Source organism: Phaethon aethereus (genome assembly GCF_964289735.1).
Source record: "Phaethon aethereus genome assembly, chromosome: 3".
NCBI lineage: Eukaryota > Metazoa > Chordata > Aves > Phaethontiformes > Phaethontidae > Phaethon > Phaethon aethereus.
This window is the reverse complement of record NC_138576.1, coordinates 48,546,002-48,568,062: the sequence shown is the minus strand read 5'-3', so window position 1 is coordinate 48,568,062 and position 22,061 is coordinate 48,546,002. Positions and strand designations below refer to the sequence as shown.

General features: G+C 37.9%; 1 protein-coding gene across 2 annotated transcripts in view; it reads right to left on the bottom strand.

Moving 5' to 3' along the window:
* Positions 1 to 22,061, bottom strand: part of GRIK2 (glutamate ionotropic receptor kainate type subunit 2) — a gene marked incomplete at both ends in the record, with an annotated part of 429,084 nt that overhangs the window by 20,326 nt on the left and 386,697 nt on the right. For both annotated transcript variants that reach the window (XM_081997417.1, XM_081997418.1), the window contains one exon: positions 17,644 to 17,869. In XM_081997417.1, coding sequence (XP_081853543.1) covers positions 17,644 to 17,869 — 226 coding nt within the window. The remainder of the gene's footprint in view (positions 1 to 17,643; positions 17,870 to 22,061) is intronic.

Below are 22,061 nucleotides of genomic sequence, written 5' to 3'. Positions count from 1 at the left end.
TGAAACACCTTTCAGAAATCTGTAGCATGGTCAGTACTCAGTAATAAAGACTGACAGCCACAGTTACAACATGCCATAGAAAAGGGATAGGCAGCTCAGGGGCGCTGGGTATAGGAGAAGCACTTACTTTAGCTCCACATAAATGTTTTTCTTTTAAAAGTCACAGCGAACTCTGCTCCCTAATTTCATTAACTCTAATTGGGATGGGAGGGAAGCGACAGAGAGACAGGTCAACACAGCTTGGTTCATTCTTCCTATCTGTGGATTCAAAAGTCTCCAAGCAACACGTGAAGAAGAGAGATTCTGTCAGTTCCCAGTCCCTGGCTCCACTTTCAAAACCAGCTCATTTTCACATAAGAAAAGATCACTGAAGACTCTAAGTCATGGAGTAATGCCATTGCCATAGCTGGAGATTTGATGGATTAAAATTCTTTGGCAATCATAGGAAGCAAGCATCACCCCACAGTGAAGAGAAGAACAATAAATCAAAAGAAAAGACAACAGTTCCTGTAAAATTGACACAGGAACAGATCCTCCTTCATCCCCAAATCTGGATTTCCGTTTAACTCCAGGTAAATGAGCAAGGCTCACCAATTAAAGAAAAGAATAAATAAAAAAAGGACCACTGATGAAAAGATGTACTCAGTAGCAAAATTAGCCACTTCTGTAAGAAGTAGCAGTTGACCAGGTATTTTTAAAAGTATAGAACAAACCTGACATCATTGCATTACACCAAGAGATAGATGTGGATTCTAAATGTAGTTTTGATAACAGACTTTCTTTGTGATGTTAGGTAAAGCACTTTTTCCTGTTTCTTAGCTCTGTGCTCACAGAAAATTTGCTGTTTTGTATTTATGAAATGATCAGACATTACAGCATTGTCACCTCTAAGGTACATATAGATTAATAGCAAAGAATCAGAAACACACAGAGATTAAACACACTTCCTAAGTATACTGAAAACAACTGCTATATTAATAAACTGAGTGTTTTTAATGTAGAAAGGTGTGAAAATCTTGGGTTTGCCACCCCAAGAGACTAGTAACTTTTATATAAATTTCCTATTAATTTATGATTAATGCATTAAAACATGAGATAGATTTAAATATTAATAAAAAATTTCCTTCATGCTCCTCTACCACCTGTCCTTCAACTTCCATATGGACTTTTAACTCATGGGCTTTCAGATTTCTGAGCATGAAGATGCCTTTTTTCAAAGTTCTTTAAATACTCCACGTTGTGGACAATATTGGGAATAAAGGAAGAGTCAGGTCTAATATAAGAAATACTTGCAACTGTGTTGCATATACATCAGATTTCCCATTCTTGTCTTTCCCATTCTTGTCAAACTGGGCGGGGGGGAGGAGGGCTGGGTAAATAACTGTCTGGATGGCCAAGCCTAGTCATCAGAGTTAAATACAGTGGGTGACTGGTCACAAGCGGTGTTCCCCAGGTTGCAATTTTGGGGCTGGTCTCCTTTAACATTTTTATCAATGATCTGGATGAGGGGATCAAGTGCTCTCTCAGTAAGTTTGCAGATGACACCAAGTTGGGCAGGACTGTTGAGCTGCTGGAGGACAGGAAGGCTCTGCAGAGGGACAGGCTGGATCGGTGGGCCAAGGTCAATTGTATGAGGTTTAATAAGGCCAAGTGCAGTGTCCTGCACTTCAGCCACAACAACCCCATGCAACACTACAGGCTTGGGGAGGAGTGGCTGGAGAGCTGCCCAGCGGAAAGGGACCTGGGAGTGCTGGTTGACAGCTGGCTGAACATGAGCCGGCAGTGTGCCCAGGTGGCCAAGAAGGCCAACAGCATCCTCGCCTGTATCAGAACTAGTGTGGCCAGCAGGAGTAGGGAAGTGATCGTGCCCCTGTACTCGGCACTGGTGAGCCACACCTCAAATCCTGTGTTCAGTTTTGGGCCGCTTACTACAAGAGAGACATTGGGTGCTGGAGCATGTCCAAGGAAGGGCAATGAAGCTGGTGAGGGGTCTGGAGAACAAGTCTTACAAGGAGCAGCTGAGGGAACTGCAGGGGTTTGGACTAGATGACCTTTAAAGGTCTCTTTCAACCCAAACTATTCTATGATTCTGTGATTCTATAACCATTCCCACTTCATACTAATTTCTGGTGTTTTCTTTATAGAACTGTCATTAAAAAGTTCATGTAGGTTTATAAAGCTGAAATATAACCAAGAGGGATCATGTAGCTAAGATTTATTTCATAATAAATTTCTCATAATTTTCCATCTGTAAGTATGCAACATATTTGATATCAAAATTAGGGAGATTTAGGACTATAATGGTCATGAATTCTTGTGTTCATAAATACTTACATTTTTAGGAGTGGGAAGGGGACATCCTTGAATATATTATTGTAACTAGTTTAAAACATATCTATCCTCCACAGTGACAAAATTTAAAAAAAAAAGCAGGCATAATGGTTGCCTATAATTAATAATTTAAATAAGATACGATGACAACAGGTTTAAGACCAACACCATTTTTCTTTATTTGTTTTTGTAGTACCAAGTTAACCTGAACAGAATTAAGACCTTTTTTTATATTTACTTTTTTAAATACTCAGAATATTATTACATTGTTATATGACATGCATATCCTCGTCTATTTTTTCTTTTGTTTTCTTTTATCTTTTTTCAACACACTTTCTTTCTCTCATCCCCTCCTCAAACTATCATTGTAAACAAGCACATCTTTTAGGTAGATTAAATACTGAATTCAAACAAATGAAAGTTAGTAAAGTTTTTCATAGACTCTTCATGCACTGTAACATTACAGACAGTTTGAAAAGATCATAATCATAATACACTATTATCTCTCTACCCTTGTTGAACTGTGCAGCTGCAGAATAGGAAGACACCTTTGGTGAAACCTGTACTGAGAAAATCAGTGATATTATTTTTTAACACATCTAAAAGTATTTCATATGTATGTAGTGGGGCTTTTTTCAATTCTCCTTGCAAACCTAGAATTTGCAAGAGGTTTGCAATATGAATCATCATTCATCACATACGAATGGTTTGCAATACAGCCTCCTTTGTGTGAAATATATGCCTAATGCTACCCAGCCATAAATAGCTGAATTAAGGAAGTCTAACGAAATACTACATTCAGGTCTGCTATACATGAAGATTTCAGGAAGACAAGAGTATGTTGAAAGACAAGAAATGTGTAAGGTCATAACAAAAATGTCCAGTCCTGAAAACCCAGTTTATGTTTTTGCAGAACACCCGTAACCCCTGCCAAGCTGAAAACAATGAATGTCAGTGCTTTGCCATTAACTGTTTCATCATGGGTGAGGTATAAATTGGCCTTGAGTATGTATAAAATGGCCTTGGGTACACCTAACTGCAATGCCATCTGAAATCTGGGCAATTTTCAATTAATTTATTTAAAAAAAAAAAAATAGACCTTTGGAGTTATCAGAATTCCTACAAAGTCTCACATTGTCTTTGTAGGAGATGATAAGAAGTTTCAAAAGCTACTGTTCTATTAAATGATGTTACATATATTTCTAATCCCTCAAGGGCAGTCATCCCACAAGACAGTCAGTTCTTGGTTGATCCTTGGGAAAAGAAGGCATCAGCTAACTGTGCAACATATATACAGAGAGAATAAGAAGTTTAACTATTCAAAGAGTGCTTAAAAACATTGCCTTTCAGTGTTTCATTCACTGTGCTGTTTGTTTATAAAACACCATGACAGATTCAAAGCCATGGTGCTAGCCTTTTAATTTCTCCTACTCAAATTAGAGAATTCTGTCCTCAACAGTGGGGCTGGAAAAGATAGCTAGAATTCAGATTTAATAAAACCTTTCAGAGTTTTAAATTTCTATTCCATTACAAGGGAATAGAAAGCATTTCAGTACTGTGACAGGCAGAACTTTGGAAGTACCCTCCGAAGATGGTCTAGTCCACCCCACCTGCTCAAGCTACAGCACGTTGCTCAGGGCACGTTGTCCAGTCGGGTTCTGAATATCTCCAAGGATGTAGAGTCCACAACTTCTCTGGGCAACTTGTTGTAGTGTTTCATCACCCTTACTATAAAGAAGTTTTTTTGTGTATGTGTGTGGCTTTTCCTTCTCACATTTAAATGGAATTTATTTTATTTCAGTTTGTGCCTTATGCCTCTTGTCTAGTCACTGGGTGCCAGTGAAAAATGTCTGACTCTCTCTTCGTTATGATCAGATACACCCTGAGCTGCCTTCTCTTCTTCAGGCTGAACAGTCCCAGCTCTGTCAGCCTCTCCTGTAGCCATCAGAAAGGCTGTGGTCAGTTTGCTTTCAGTTATTACACATCCATCAGAATAACCTTAAAGCATTGTAGTTAAACTACAGGACACTGAGTGGAGGGTGATACTTACTCAGTGAGCCTGGGTTGCTGGGAAAGGAGATGCCACATCTAATAGACAGTGAAAAAGAACTACATAGACAGGAAATGCAAGACAGAAAAAATCACAGAATCACTAGGTTGGAAAGGACCTTTAAGATCATCAAGTCCAACCATTAATCCAGCGCCACCATGTCCCCTAAACCATGTCCTGAAGCGCCACATCCACACGTTTTTTAAACACTTCCAGAGATGGCGAATCCACCGCCTCCCTGGGCAGCCTGTTCCAATGACTGACCACCCTCTCAGTGAAGAAATTTTTCCTAATATCCAATCTAAACCTCCCCTGGCACAACTTGAGGCCATTTCCTCTTGTCCTATCACTAGTTACTTGGGAGAAGAGGCCAACACCCTCATCGCCACAACCCCCTTTCAGGTAGTTGTAGAGAGCGATAAGGTCTCCCCTCAGCCTCCTCTTCTCCAGACTAAACAACCCCAGTTCCCTCAGCTGCTCCTTGTAAGACTTGTGCTCCAGACCCCTCACCAGCTTTGTTGCCCTTCTCTGGACATGCTCCAGCACCTCAACATCCTTCTTGTAGTAAGCGGCTCAAAACTGAACACAGTATTCAAGGTGCGGCCTCACCAGTGCCGAGTACAGGGGCACGATCACTTCCCTACTCCTGCTGGCCACACTATTCCTGATACAGGCCAGGACGCTGTTGGCCTTCCTGGCCACCTGGGCACACTGCCGGCTCATGTTCAGCCAGCTGTCAACCAGCACTCCCAGGTCCCTTTCCGCTGGGCTGCTCTCTAGCCACTCCTCCCCAAGCCTGTAGTGTTGCATGGGGTTGTTGTGGCTGAAGTGCAGGACCCTGCACTTGGCCTTATTAAACCTCATACAGTTGGCCTCTGCCCATCGATCCAGCCTGTCCAGATCCCTCTGCAGAGCCCTCCTACCCTCCAGCAGATCAACACTCCCACCCAACTTGGTGTCATCTGCAAACTTACTGAGGGAGCACTCGATCCCCTCATCCAGAACATCAATAAAGATATTGAACAAGACTGGCCCCAGAACCGAGCCCTGGGGAACACCACTTGTGACCGGCCGCCAGCCGGATTTAACGCCATTCACCACAACTCTCTGAGCTCAGTCATCCAGCCAGTTCCTCATCCAGCAAAGAGTAAACCTGTCTAAGCCACGAGCCGCCAGTTTCTGCAGGAGAATGCTGTGGGAGACGCTGTCAAAGGCTTTACTAAAGTCCAGGTAGACAACGTCCACAGTCTTTCCCTCATCCACTAGGCGGGTCACCTGGTCATAGAAGGAGATCAGGTTGATCAAGCAGGACCTGCCTTTCATGAACCCATGCTGGCTGGGCCTGATCCTTCGGTTGTCCTGCAGATGCCCTGTGAGCACTCTCAAGACCAACCGCTCCATAATCTTCCCTGGTACAGAGGTCAGGCTGACAGGCCTGTAGTTCCCGGGATCCTCCTTCCGGCCTTTCTTGTAGATGGGCGTCACATTGGCAAGCCTCCAGTCTTCTGGGACCTCCCCTGTTAACCAGGACTGCTGATAAATGATGGAGAGTGGCTTGGCAAGATCCTCTGCCAGCTCTCTCAGTACTCTCGGGTGGATCTCATCAGGCTCCATAGACTTGTGGGTGTCCAGGTGGTTTAGCATGTCCTTGACTGCTTCCTCCTGGATTATGAGGGGTATATTGTGCTCTCCATCCCCGTCTTCCAGCTCAGGGGGCTGAATACCCTGTGGATACCTGGACTGGCTATTAAAGACTGAGGCGAAGAAGGCATTAAGTACCTCAGCCTTGTCCTCATCCTTGGAGACAATGTTCCCCGCCATATCCAGTAGGGGATGGAGATTCTCCTCGCCTCTCTTTTTGTTGTTAATATATTTGTAAAAACATTTTTTATTATCCTTTACGACTGTAGCCAGACTGAGCTCTAGCTGGGCTTTTGCCTATCTAATTTTGTCCCTGCTTGACCTAACGAGATCCTTGTACTCTTCGTGAGTTGCCTGCCCCTTCTTCCAGAGGTGATAAACTCTCCTCTTTTCCCTGAGTCCCAGCAAAATCTCCCTGTTCAGCCAGGCCGGTCGCCTTCCCCGCCAGCTCTTCTTATGGCACATGGGGACCGCCTGCTCCTGCGCCTTTAAAATTTCCTTCTTGAAGACTGTCCAACCTTCCTGGACCCCTTTGTCCTTCAGGACTGTCTCCCAAGGGACTCTCTCAATCAGTGACCTGAACAGGCCAAAGTCTGCCCTCCGGAAGTCCATGATAGCAGTTTTGCTGACCCCTCTCCTTACTTCCCTCACAACTGAGAATTCTATCATGTCGTGGTCGCTAAGCCCAAGACGGCCTCCGACCACCACATCTCTCACCAGTCCTTCTCTGTTTGTAAACAGCAGGTCCAGCAAGGCACTTCCCCTGGTGGGCTCACTCACCAGCTGTGTCAGGAAGTTATCCTCCACACACTCCAGGAACCTCCTAGACTGTTTCCTCTCTGCTGTGTTATACTTCCAGCAGATGTCCGGTAGGTTGAAGTCGCCCACAAGAACAAGGGCCAGCGAATGCGAGACCTCCGCCAGTCGCTTATAGAATGTCTCATCCGTCTCTTCATCCTGGTTGGGTGGCCTGTAACAGACTCCCAGCAAGATATCTGCCTCATTGGCCTTCCCCCTCATCCTTACCCACAAGCACTCTACTTGGTCTTCACAATCTTTGAATTCTATGCAATCAAAACACTCCCTAACATACAGAGCCACCCCACCACCTCTCCTTCCCTGCCTATCCCTTCAGAAGTGCTTATAGCCATCCATTGCAGCACTCCCGTCATGAGAAGCATCCCACCATGTTTCTGTGATAGCAACTACGTCATAGCTGTCGTGCTGCACAATGGCTTCCAGCTCCTCCTGTTTGGTGCCCATGCTGCATGCATTGGTGTAGATGCACCTGAGCTGGGCTATCGATTTCAACTCTGGCACGTTGAACCTCCCCCTAGGTTCAACTCTAGTGAGCCCGGTTTTATCCCCTCCCCCCTCCAAATCTAGTTTAAAGCCCTCTCGATGAGGCCTGCCAGCTCATGAGCAAGGATAAAATAGTTGATGCTGCAGCTTTTTCAGATCACGAATGCTTAAAACCATGCAAACACCATGTATTGGGATGCAACACACTAGTTTGTTTGTAATTAGGGGCAACATATCAGGACAGAGACATTTTACATTTGTAGATGTGTCAACACTGAAGTTTTAATAATGTCTTTGCTTCAGTTACATCTGTTCAGTAAATTCCTACTAGAAACTTCTTCTTTAAGGCAGAGTCTGCTCGCAACAGCTACCAGACTCTAAGAATTTTGGCAATGCTTTATTGATACACAGCTCAGTCTCTTAGCATGTCTCTCAGGTAGTGCTTCAATATGCTCATACTTCTGAGGTAACTATAAAAAAGAGTTCTTTCATCAAATATGTTAGCTACACATTCTTACATTTCAGCAACAATAAATTAACTGCTGAAGCAGTTGAAGTTTGCAAATTAGTTCCAATACATGGTTTGACCTACATAAAAATAAATATCTTGCACCTATTTTTTGTGCATTATGTGCAGCTAATGAAGACAAATGTATTAATTTGTTTTAGTTACAGAAGAACTGAAGCTCAGCACTTTTATGCATGTATAAGTGATGAATATTACAATTCAAATTATATGAAGGATTACAGATTAAGTGCAGGCAAGCAGAAGAACGAGGCCTTCTGTGTTGGTGCATGGTTTCCTATTTATTCCTATAGAGACAGACTTGTTTATATCTCTCATCTCCAAGGACTGGTAAAAGATGCTGCATAATTTGTATGGGTCTGAAGGTAATAAATAGCTTCAAGAGAACTAAAGTGTCTTAAAAATAAAACCAAATGATTGCTTAGAAATTATTTTTTATTATTATTTTTCGTAGTGCTTTAGATTTTGAAAACTATAGGCATGGGACAATGTTTATACAGTTAATGTTTAGCAGTTCAAAAATTGCACAGTGTTGATTACACTTACTATTACAAACTACCTACAAATGTATAATATATGTACATAAACACATATGCACTTTTTCTAAGTAGACAGAGTGCTGGACTGTAAGATGGAATTTTTTTCCAGGAGCAGTAATTTATAACAGGTAATAGACAAGGATAGTTCAGATATCACTCAGTGTCCCACACAACAGAAACAGGAAATAGCTTCAGAATCTGAAATCTCAGCAACGCTTAAATTGAACGCCAGTGTTGACTGCTGGGTTTAGTACTTTACAGAAGAAATCCAGGAATATATTCTCATCAGTGCAAATTTTAAACTCTTCAATATTTTCAGATATGTGGAATTTAGTTTCAGTTATGTTAACCAAATATATTGTTAACAATTTTGGGGACTAAATTAATACATTTTTTACCTGTTATTCCTTTCAATTTCAAAACATCCTGCTTTTTGACAGCTTCCTGTATCATTCATACCTGTAGCTTTGTTGGTTCTACATAAATATATTTAAACATAGATGTTTAAAAAGTATAGACCTTCTGTTTACCAGTCAGTGTCAGACATAACTGAGTTACTGCAAGAGAGGAAAAGCCAGATCTCACTAACTCTATCTGTGGAGCCTAGGATGCTCTTTTTCTTGTATTTCTTCAAATAAGGCAACATATGATTCTGATCTTAGAAAATGGTGCAGTATTTAGGAGATGTAATAGAAACATTTTTTAAAAACTGGCTTTTTTTCCTGAAAAAAATGTCTCAACTTATGTTCTGCATTGATCACTGACTGACATATGTACAAATTAATTGAAAGGAATGTTCCAGTCATGCTTGGTGTCAGTCATTGTGCTCAATGTCATTGTTTTCTATCCTTGCCTGAGATTTAAAGGAAGATTTTAAAACACACCTTTTCAAAACATGTCACCTTTCCAATCTGGTGGACATGTGAAAAGAAAATGATGTGCTTAACTTCATATAGTAAGGAATGTTGATAAACTCCAGTTAATTTTGAAAGGGATCCTATGGATCTTTTGTTTTGGTTTGGTTTGGTTTTTTTAAAGGTATTTAGTACAAGCGAGTGTTTTCATTTCTTGTGGCTCTGTGTTGTCTTGTCTATGTGGCCCATAATGTTCTTTGATTCCTAGCCTTGACCTCCGGGAGAAAAGACAAAAAGAAGAAAAAATTGAAGCAGCACCAATGTGAAGGGGGATGAAAACTCTGTTGCTCAAGTTCTGCAAAGTTTGAGATAGAATGAATGTGAAGCATGGAAAAAAAAAGTTTTTTAAAATATGGAAAACTCACTTTGACAGTTCCCCCACCACCACCCTGCAACTAGTCATTTCTGTTAAATTGCAACTGTTTTATTTTTGCCCCTGAGAGATACGTTGCAGCTTGTTGCAACTAACACCAAACAGAGCAGGCTCTCAGGATTGTCTTCACACCCAGTCTAACAGCTGGCTGTGCAGAAATCCCATTTCCTCTTCTGCATCCCAGTTTGTTTGCTATCACTATCACTGCTTCCTTCATACTATGACTAATGCTCATCTAGCCTCATTAGCAACTATGCCATTAAACGTGAAGTAAATTAGTTTTATGAAAAAAGATGAACAGTATTCTGCCAGTTTAGGTCACTAAACCAGCTCATATAGCTGTCAGTTTTTGCAAAACGCAGCATCCCTATGCCAGTTTAAAATGACAGTGAAACTTCAGCCTTACTTTCTTGTTCAGGTATCTTATACGTAGAATTTTTATACCTGGGGGTTTTTGATTGTTTTTTTTAAAAAAAGGGTTCTCATTCCCAGAATCGGATCAATAAATTTTTACAAGCCTTGTTGGTTCTCATAGAAGCAAATTAACAATACAGGAACAGACTGAAAATCTGCATGTGTGTGTGCAGTAACAGTAAAGAGCACCACATAGAATGGAAGCATCAAACATGCTAAAGACTCTTATCAAACACTTCTTTAGGAGAAAAACGTCTGTCTTTCCCAGCAAATCTGTTCCCATAAAACAACTGGAAGGGCAAGAGAGAACTTCATCTTTAAACCAAGATGACAAAAACTATCAGAACTGAACATTGGCAAAGGTTTAAATAATGTGGTTCGCCTGATGACATTCCTGACACTAAAACATACTGGGAATACTGAAGTAAGGTGAATGCACTCAGCAATTAAAATAAAAGATTCCAAAGTAAATCTGTCAGGGAGTCTTCTAATCTTCTCTAAGAATATAAGCAAAAAAAAAGTGAAAGATAAAAAAAGAGACAGAGGAAAAAGAAAAGGCACAGAAAAAAAGGGAAAAAAAGGGAAAAAAGGGAAAAAAGGAAAAAAGGGGGAAAAGAAAAAAAGGAAAAAAAGGAAAAAAAGGAAAAAAGGGAAGAAAGAAATGCATAAACAATGGCATCCAAGTACTAGAATGGAATGGAATGGAATGGAATGGAATGGAATGGAATGGAATGGAATGGAATAGAATAGAATAGAATAGAATAGAATAGAATAGAATAGAATAATTTCAGTTGCAAGGGAACTGCAACAATCATCTAGTCCAACTGCCTGACCGCTTCAAGGCTGACCAAAAATTAAAGTATATTCAATAAGGGCATCGTCCAAATGCCTATTAAACACTGCCAGGCTCGGGGCATTGACCACCTCTCTAGGAAACTTGTTTCAGTGACTGATGACCCTCCTGGTAAATAAATGCTTCCTAATGTCCAATCTAAAACTTCCCCGATGCAGCTTTGAGCCATTCCCATGTGTCCTATCACTGGAAACCAAGGAGAAGAGCTCAGCACCTCCCTCTCCAATGGCCCTGCCATTCCTACAGGAATCTGTAGAGGGTAATGAGGTTACCCTGCAGACTCCTTTTCTTCAAACTAGCTGTCCTAGTTTCAGCTGGGGTAGAGTTAATTTTCTTCCTGGTAGCTGGTATAGCGCTCTATTTTGGATTTGGGATGAAAATAATGTTGATAACATACTGATGTTTTTAGTTGTTGCTAAGCAGTCAAGGACTGTTCAGCTTCCTATGCTTGGCCTCAGAGCGAGAAGGTGTGGGGTGCACAGGAAGCTGAGAGGGGACACAGTCAGGACAGCTGAACCAGACTAGCCAAAGAGATATTCCACAGCATATGACGTCATGCTTGGTACATAAACTGGGACAGTTGGCCTGGGAGGTGTTGTGGCTCAAGAACTAACCGGGCATCAGTCAACAGGCGGTGAGCAATTGTTCTGCGCATCACTTGTTTTGTAAATTCTTTTATCATCATTAACCCCTTTTATTTTCTGTCCTATTAAACTGTCTTTGTCTCAACCCACGGGTTCTACCTTTTTTTCCGATTCTCTCCCCCATCCTGCCATAGGAGGAGTGAATGAACAGCTGTGGGGGGTTTTTGCTACCTGCCGGGTTAAACCACAACCCTAAGGTGCTCCTCATAGGACATTCCTTCCAGCTTTGCCACCAGCTTTGTTGCTCTACTCTGGATGCATTCAAGTGCCTTAACATCCTTCTTAAATTGTGGGGCCCAGAACTCATTATCGTTATGATACTCATCTATGCCATAGTCCTTCAGAAGGATGTACAACTGCAGGATAACTGTACTATACATTCTCATTGAATTAGAAATTAAATGGACTGTCCTCTACTTTGACGGTGGCTATAATATCTGACTATGGACAACTGTAGCTCCAATTTTCATATTCATTTTTAGGTAATTTTAATAATAGAAGTAATAATAGAAGTAATAGAAGGTTTTCTATTCATACTTTAATCTCTGTTAAACTGAGATTAAACTGTTAAACTTTCTATCTAGCACCACTATGTTCTAAATATATAACAACAGATTAGATTTCTTTACTAGAAAACATTCAGGGTATTTGTTTAAAACATTCATTTGGATGTAGTTCATGGTGTAAGTGTAGAAACTGCTTAACAAAAGAAGTTAATTCAGACATGTAGCTGTAGAATTCAAGGCTTTGGGCTTTTAAAAGCTACACAAAACATAGGAGGCAACATCCTACACATTGGTAGGATGATGAATTGATATTCTTACACTTGCAAGGTGTTTACTCTCATTTTATCTATTTTTTATTTCACAGGCAAGCTCCAAAAGTAAACTAATTTTTAGATGACTTCAAAATCAGAGTGCAAATCTCTGTCTGGAATGATAAATGCAACAAGGGAGGAGGCTGAGTGAATTCAGTGAAGAGTTAAGACAATTTTGAGATCATCTTCATAATATCTTTTTTTCACTTTCTATTGCATATTTAGAAAATAAGTCATTTGTTTCTGTTTTTACTACATTAAGTTTTAATCTTTGAAATTACAAACATCTGAAATTTTTCTTTTGTTCTTAAGTTATTTATATTCCCCACTGTGCCTTCATTTAAAATTTTCTATATTTAGAAATGTGCACTTAAATAAAAATGGCAGGTAATGAAATATTTTGTAAAATACCTGCATTAAGAACACAGTTAGGTTTATTTTATAAAATAAAAACTTTTACTCTGAATATTATTCCTAGGTCACTCCTTATAGACAGAATAGGCAATATAAATCAGCTGAACCTATACAGTGTTATTGGATAAAACATGATAATTAAGTGGTATACGTTTGCTGATTGAACTATTTGTTTAAATTTTATTTGAATCCAGAAGCCTATCACTGGGGCAGGAAGAACACTATTGTATTGCATTTATTAATGGCTTAGATAAATATAAATAATTAATGAAATCATATTCCTAGAGAAGATATGAAATAGCAGATCATAAATTATTGCCTGAAAGTCTTTTTTTCTGCAGTGAAATCTTTAATTTAAGTGAGTGGAATGTGAAATAGTCTTTCTACATTCCATGTCTGATGAAATTATCTGAGTACTACTGTCTTCAAAATGTGTTTACTCCAAACAACATTTTAATTACATGCTACACAACTGACTGAAACTCAAAAAATATATAAAAAAAAAAAGCCAACCACACTCTTAGGTCTGATTTGTCAAAAATAAAAGATTTTAAGTTAAAAAAAAAAAGTTTAACTACATTTCGCAAAAGTTTATAAATAAATTTCTATGTGCAAGTGATCTGCACATTACATTAGTTGGCCAAATAGACGTTTTGGAAGTCATAGGTAAGTAGGCAAAATTTTGAGAATCTTTAAGAACAATGTACTGTGAAAAATATGGTTTTTTCTCTAAGAGATAAACGTGTTTGTAAACAAAGGCATTTTATTTGCTATTTCATTGGAATTTTCAGAAAAGAGAACTTCACTAAAATTGTGACCTCTGAGTCAATAGAACACGAGAGCCTTGAAGTTTTGTTTCGTTCTTTGAACTTAAATGAGTATACTGATACCTGGGGCATGCAGCCACTGCATCTCTGCTGGAAGGTGGTTTGTTTTATTCATATACTTTTCTTTTTGACATGGGAGGTGTAACTTGTTTGTATCAAAGTAGCTGACACCTTTGTATTGTCAATATATAAATATACACTGTGCAGATATATTTTATCTACTTACATGAATAAATTCTGATACCTGGATTTGTTTTACTATTGCAAGTTCTTGCAGTTTTTATAATGGGTAGTTCTGTAAGACTTAGTTTGGTGTGTTGACCTCAAAATACATTGTTTAATTCCATTCATATCCTGAGAGTTGTATTTTATCCCCGTGTACAGTGAAGAGGCTCTGTATAGTTGGGGGAGTGCACTCTTCCTTTTTCAACATTTTTTAAGTTAGCAATTAAATATTAAAGATTTGAGCCTCAAACCCTTTCCAGCATTTTTCAGGGCATCTTGATAGTCCATCAGTATGGAAAGATTGGGGAAACAAACAGTGATATGCTGTATTAGGAAAAGTCATAGTTTAATCACAGCAAGGGAAAAGTCAAAAACCTTGTAAAAGTTAAGAGAGTCATGTAACAGATTCAGCTCACTACATTTTTCAATGGAGATATTATTAATATTAATAACAGAATTTATTTTCTTGTAATAACTGTACAGGAAGAAACAATTAAAATATGTGTATTTCACCTTTTTCTCAAACTGTTTTTTACCTCACCATTATCAGATATTATAGCAACATCATTGCTCTACAGCTAAAGCCCCCTCTTAATCTAATTCTGTAACTTTCCACAGCTCAAAAATCACAGAGAAACAGTAGAGAAATTACTAGCTCTAATTTCTTATACACACCATATCTCTCAAACAACACTTTCTATTTTGTATTTCTTCAGATTTAGAAGAAACATATGCAAATTTTTAGGATTACTTATATCTACCATTTTTCATTTTCAAAATGTCAAAGGTATTATTTAGCATGTATCTCCACACATAAAGAGTTTCTCTGGCATATACAGGATAGTTCTGGGTTGCCACATAAGTGCAGATCATCTGAAAGGTGCATGCTCAGTAGATCTGCTCATATAGAATTAGTTTGACATATACACTTCTCAGCCATTTATGTACTCCAGGTTCAACATAGAAGCAACTGTATTCTACAAATTTAATCTTACATGCAAATATTTCTGCAACTTCAAGCCACTATTCCAGGAGATAAACTGGATATTTTTGTAAATTTGGGGAGATGACATCTCTATCTTTCAGATACCATGCCTCCAATACAAATAGTTCTGTATTGTTCTGTTCAGAGATTTGTTGCTTCCCAAACAGGCACGAACAGTGACATGTGTTTTGTTTGTGAAACCATTACACTCTAGTTTTCCAAGCACTTGACAAGTTACTGTTAGGATTATTAATCCAAAAAATATATTACTCAATTGTGTGTCTATAAGCTTCTTCCATAATCATTAAATAATAATGAAATATACTTCTATAGATTTAACCGCGTCATAATATCTTTTAAAGACTCTTGAACTATTTTTTTCCTGTAAAAGTGAGATTAGCTATAATGCATGAGTTTATTTTGTATTATCCACTGCTCCGTAACATTTTTTAGCTTCAACAAAGCAGCACATTGAACAAAAACTATTCTGACAGGCACTGTGGATATGCTTCTTTGTAAGGTTTCCTTTCAAATATATGTGTGAATTACACATTTTTTTACCAGAGGCTACCCAGTCTCTTTCAGCTGAGACTGTGAGGTTAATACACAGAATACAAAACTTTTATAAATGTTAGTTCTCTGGATAGGATTTTATAGATACTGCCCAAACACAGGATTAATCTCGTATTCTTAGCTGTTCTGGGAAAACTCCAGATGTTTTATCATACCTTTGTTTCCTTTGGAAAAACTTACTTTACACCTTATTTTAGGTTCCGTTATATTTCCTTTTATGAAGGCCTCATCTTTTTTTTCAGATCTTACTTCAACTTCTTTTGGTAAGTTTAACACTGTTTCAACTCTTGTTTTGTTTCCTTTGGTGATCTTTGATTCCTGCAGGGATGTGCTCTATTTGTTTCATCTTGATTCAAGACAATTGTCAGCTCACAGATTCCCTTGTACACTATTTCTCTTGACACAGATAATTTGTTATTACTTGGAATCTAGCAGATGAATCAGAGCTGAATAATGTCTTTGATATGATTTGAAGTTAATGAAGAAATAGTGCAATCACAATGCCTATTCTCCCCAAATAAGATAGGGGACAAAGACCAAAAGATATTTTACTTACTTGCTTCCTTGCTCTTTACATCAAATACTTCTTCCTCTAAAACTTTAACTCTAGAGGCCCATTTCTGGCTTTACTATTGCTTTTCATCTGTTTTCTATGGTGTTTGTACTACTGCTCTGATTTACACATAATCAAAATAATTTGTAAAATAGCCTGTTCTCTCCAATTCCTATCACTTTGGAACTTCTATGGGCACTTAGATTTCTGGGGCATACTTCAGATGCTTCACAAATTTGCATGCAGCTTATTCAAGGATTTTAAAGTATCACTAAGACTTAATTTTCCCCATACTAAACCTAAGTGGAAGGTTGTTTTCACCCTCATAATAACAAAAGGTTTATATATCAGAAAATATGAGATGCCAAAATGAGCAGCAGGACTGAATTCCAGTTACTTCTGGCACTTATGTGACTACAGAAGGTATTCAGCAATATAAGAAGCCACAATATAACAGGGTGGAAAAATTGGTATATGGGTTAAAACTAGATTCCTAACAACTAATTCTTCAAAGACAGAATGAACAGAATCACAATTTCTGCAGGGCATGTCCATTTCATAGTGAATTACTGAAATCATAAAAGTAATAAAGGTGTTATTAAAGTTGCAGTGAATATCTACAACATATGGGGAAACCTATGTTTGATAATACTAGATACCTCTTTATCCATGATATTCCAGTAAAGTTTATTTTTTAACATTCCTTAATTTAAAGTGCTGGACACAATCTTCCCCATACAATGATTTAGTGTATACTGTTAACACAGATAAAATCAGTACCAACTGTAAGACCAATTTGAGAAAAACATAAAACATAGTCACATCAATCAAAAAATGATAAATTCTTGTTAAAAATAAAGTTAAAATAAAAATTGGTCTTGCAAAGAAGTCAGCAGAACGATCTTACAATATTAATGTGCAGTACTGAGAGAGTCTTTGTGTCACACCATTTTCTAGTCCCATCTATTCTGAAATCTAAAGGCAGATCCTCAGCTCATGTCCTTCAAAAATCACTGCAGTCAATGGGATCTCAGTGACTCAGTGCTTGCTGAATCCCATCCTGTGGGTTCTAGTAGCAAAACAAATGTCAGTAGTTGGCTTCTAATCTTCAACTAATGTTTTGTACCTAGTCAAGAACACCTGACCTGGAAAATATTTACAGGATTGGAATTGCTCTGCAAAATCATATTCCACAAGGTTAATTCAGTATTTCTTTTGTCTGGGGATTATACATGGCATGTTTTGGAATCTTCCCTTTCCTTTTAAGTCTCTCAGTGATTAGTCTTCTCAGTATACAAGCATTATCCCCATTTGCTAATACAAACTTTGTACTACTAGCACCACATTCTCTGAAGAGAGAGGTCAACATCTTAAAAATATTTTTTTTAAAAATAAAGTAGTGTGAAAAGTACTTTTTGTTGTTGTTGAACATATAGAAGGCACCATGTAAGAGAAACATATCCTATGAAACTGTCAAATTTTTTACAAAGTAACTTTTTTTTTTCTGTTTATAAAATATGTAATGTTTTCCCCAGGTGGGAAAAAGAAAATGAGAAAAAATGTTAGCAACGTAGAGAAAGTAACAGTGTATTGGAGCTTTTCTATGCTACTGCAGCAACTAAGATTAATGAACAGAGAACAAATGGTTGACGTATCACCTACCCATGGGAGTTCCAACGCCGTAACCTTTTGAGTCTATCAGGCCTCCAATCTGTGTCAGGTTACAGTTCCGCTGTGTGACAAACTCAATGGTTGTCGACTCCATTAAAAACGCATAATCAGAGGTAAGCACACGCTGGATACCTTCTTCATTACTTTTGACAAGTACTGACTGCCTCCTGCTACTCATGAAGGCCCACATCTTGTCGTAAGTGGAGATCTTTGATTTCTGAAAGACAAATATTAGATGCAACGTGAATAAGAATAATATGCTTGTAAGAGTGAAAGCAAATTCTCAGTTTGCACGTTGCTCTTTTATCGTATTTTACTATGTGTCAGGTTTTGACAAGGTTCCTGTACCTTTCACCTCATCTGTATCTCTTGTCTTCTCTGTATAAAACAAAACAGCTGGACAGATACTCAAGAAAATGCACAATATTTGTTGTTTATCTGTTTTTTATTGTTTATATGTTTTTATGTAGGATGAAGGTCTACAAGTATTTGAAGTCAGTGGAAAACTATTAAGTATTTCACTGCAGCCAAATTCATCAACAATTCTGGTCAGTGATATAGGAGAATCTGTGGATTCTGGCACATTTGAAATTTTTACTCTTATTTCAATCACTCAGCTACTCCTGAGCAATTCAGAAAACCTCATGCACTGTGTGGGAACCTGAAGTAACCAAAACACTTACAGACGGCAGTATATAGAGAAAACAGTTGTGAGGGAGAAGGCAGCAAACATTTTATCCATGGTATACTTGGAGGAAGTTTTTAGGTAAAAGACAGTATCACACTCTGGTCACACAAACAGCAGCTTGCCATTCAGAAATTGACTACTAAAAGTCCTAAAAATTATAATATTCCCAGAAGATTGGGAATATTAATGCAAATAATGCAAAGAACTATTGTGATAGGAAGAGAGAGACAGTAGTTTGGGACAAAGGAGGCTAGTTTGGCACAAAGTCTGCTACGCGACTATAGCAAAGTTGTTTCCTTTCTTTCACCTCAGCTTATTTTAAAAAAGATATTACCTTCACTCATCTTTGTAAAACACAGCACTTAAGAGATCTTAACCGCTGGATAAATTGAAGGTATTAGCAGTACTGAACATTTTATATTACATTTGCCCCATCTTTTAATAATGTTTCAAACTCAAGATGTATCAGTAAATGTTTAGTAATGTTAAATTTTGCCTAGTAAATAAAATGTAGAAATAGCATGAGAACTAGTATAGAATTTTTAAGGAGTCTTTCATCTTTTAATGTCAGCCTTAAACATAACTCTGCAGTCAGCTCTAGTGGAGATACTAAACAAAGATTGACACTACAAACCTTTCTGAAGTTCAGCTGATTGGCAGCCATAAATTCTGCCCCAGAGGAGAATTAGCAGTGTATGTGGAATGAAAAGAACATTTACTTAGAAAAAAGAAGATTTTATCCCCCTGCTGAGATACAATCCAAGACTTGTATCACTCTGCCTGGGGACTTAGCAAAGCAAGCATTTGAACTAACTCTAGTGTCAGTGCTAACAAAACTGAAGACTTTTAGGACTCTGCATGAACACAGTTACTGTACTGAACATAGTATGTGGCTGATTGCAAAAGATTGTAGTAACAATGAAAGGGGAAATCATTTTTCTCAGAATATACTGTGAAAGCATAGAATAGAGAAGATCAAACAGATATGGTCTCTCCTCATAGGGTTTGTTTCGAAAAGCAAATAATTCTTGCAAGCATTTAATACTGCACTGTAGCATAACATACTTTAAGAAATGCACATCAGCTCTTTAGGAATCTAAATTACTATGTAATACAAAAAGGATGGAAAATTAATGTTTTTCAATATTTGTAAAATTTATCAAGAACCTGTATTTAACTCTTTTGACATACAATCTTTACCCCAGTACACGAAACAAACATTTTAGCCACTATAAAAAATCTGAGCAATACAAATTGGCAGAGAAAACAATTTTAGTAAACTGTTAGATACACATTGCTGACACATGTTGAGAAAAAAAAAAAAAAGAAAAAGAAAAAGCCAAATGAGCTATAGCAGAAAATAAAGAAAGAATGAACTGTAATACATACACATTTCTGTATTTCTGTTGGGGAGAAAAAAAAAAAATCCTGGATGAAAACATGTTAGCAAGGGAAATGGTTGCTTTCTACTGAAGCATTACAGCATGTGAAAAAATGCAATATCCTCTAAAGGACAGAGTGCTTGTATTACAATGACTTATTTAATCAGCTAGGATGAAGCCACAGATAATATTGAAAAAGAAGGAACAAAGGTCAACAACAAAATCAAAGAAAGCTGCTGCATAGGATAGCTCACTTACTGGAATAATTAAAACAAAACAAAAAAAAAAAAGTAAAAAAGTCTACACAATTAGTGAAACTGTAGAAAATAACACAAAACCTAGAATATCAGTGCACATGGCTCACCGTGGTAAAGCTAAAAAGGGTGATAGAAAGTGCACAGTGGTCTCTCAGTTTCTTCATATAGGCAAAACACTACAATGTCTTTGCATTGCTCTCTTCCACCCCTAAAAGCTAAAAGTCAGAACTGAAAAGATGCCAATGAAAACAGCCCATCTACTTGTGACTCCTAAATTCTAACTAGCGTTGCGAAAGTCTTACCAAAAAAAGTACCTAGTACAGGTTATGGGATTTCTCTTACACACAACAGAGAATGTTTTATCTGAAAATAAAAAAAACAAACAAACAAACATTGGATTCAGGAAAATACAACCAGAAATTTTCTTCCTCTTTGTTTGGCAAACTACTGAGCAGGCTCATGTGACTAAAATCAAAAAGGTAGAAAAATTAAAAGCATCAGGAGCCCATTTGACACTGAACTAAAGAGAATGACACTGCAATATGTACATATTGTTTCTTGTGGTTACGACTGTGTCATTCCTATTGATAGAAGCAGATACTGCAGTTTACATTATGTTTCCATGCTCTTTCACTGTGTGGAAATCAATCTAGTTAATCAACTTATATACTCCATAAATGAAGTGTATTATTTTATCTAGATTAGCTCACCATATTGTTTCATCTAACTGGAAATAACTATCTGGAAATCCAACTTGAAATCAACCAGAAATGATGTCTGTATAAGATAACTTGTGGTGACATGATTTATCATGCTTGTGTTCCCTCGGTATTGTTGAAGACAATGCAGAGTAGTAAGAAAGCTGCCTATGCTTTGCAACATTTGAATTCCACTGGCATAAAAAAAGTGAAATAACTAACAAGAAAGATGGAAATTAAAAGGTTAAGCAAATCAAGAAACTCATCTACCTGGTGCATAAAATGGTAGCTCTCACAACGACATTCAGAGCATACTGTCAGTTAAATATTGTTGAAAGATAACTGTGCATGTAAGGGATCATAAAAGGAAACGTGGCAAAGGCTCTAAGTCTAATGCTATGTACAAATGTGAGGCTGGAAACAGAAGGAATCATCATTAGTAATGTGTTACTGCTCTATCTTGAAGAACTGGCTAGGAAAGACAAATATCTGAGCAGTGAGAGTCTGGACCACAAGGTTAGAAAAATATCAGGATGATGAATGGATGCCAGAATAAACAAGAATCAAAGGACAGTGAAGCAGACCTCATGATACAAAACAAGACTGGAAAAATGCACAGCAAAAATGTGCCAGGCAATTTCTGACACTTTTCTACAAAGGAAAAATTACAGATCCATTAATGAAGATTTTTATTTTAATGACGTCATCCAACTGTTTTCCTGGCTTCTAGCAGCTTTTGGGTGTCACAGACAATGCCTCAGCTTTGCTTTCACCCATGCAATATTTAAACTCAAAAAACACTGTAGTAACACAGGAAATATTAAAGTTAATTGCAATTAAATTTTGAAGAAAAAAAAAAAGAAAAAAAAAGTCAGAAGCCAGTTCTTATATATTTTATGAAAGTACTCTCCATCACATAAGAATTAAACCGTGACAATCTTTATGTCAAGAAAAACCCCACAGACTCCCAATCCTACTACATAATTTTCCATTTATGACACTGCCTATAACAGCTATGTGACTTTTGTTTTCCTGAGCATTGCATTGTGGACACAGGCCACTTTTCTAAAAGTTGCTTGATTCATGGATTTTTTTAAGGCCTAAAGAACAATTATGCACATTTATTCTGACCTTCTTTAATAGACTATGAAATGTCGCCTCTGAATTACTTCACAAGCTCATCACTTATACATTTGCACTGACAAAAAGAATGACATATGAAAAGTGCCTTCATAAAGACCCATCTTTATGAGCATTAGCAAGGTGCCCAACATTGTCTTTCGCAAAATGCTTGATGACAAGCTGGTAGGAAATGGACTGGAGCACATACAGGTGGAGAACTGGCTGAGATGTTGATCCTGAAAGGATCAAGGCCAGATTGATG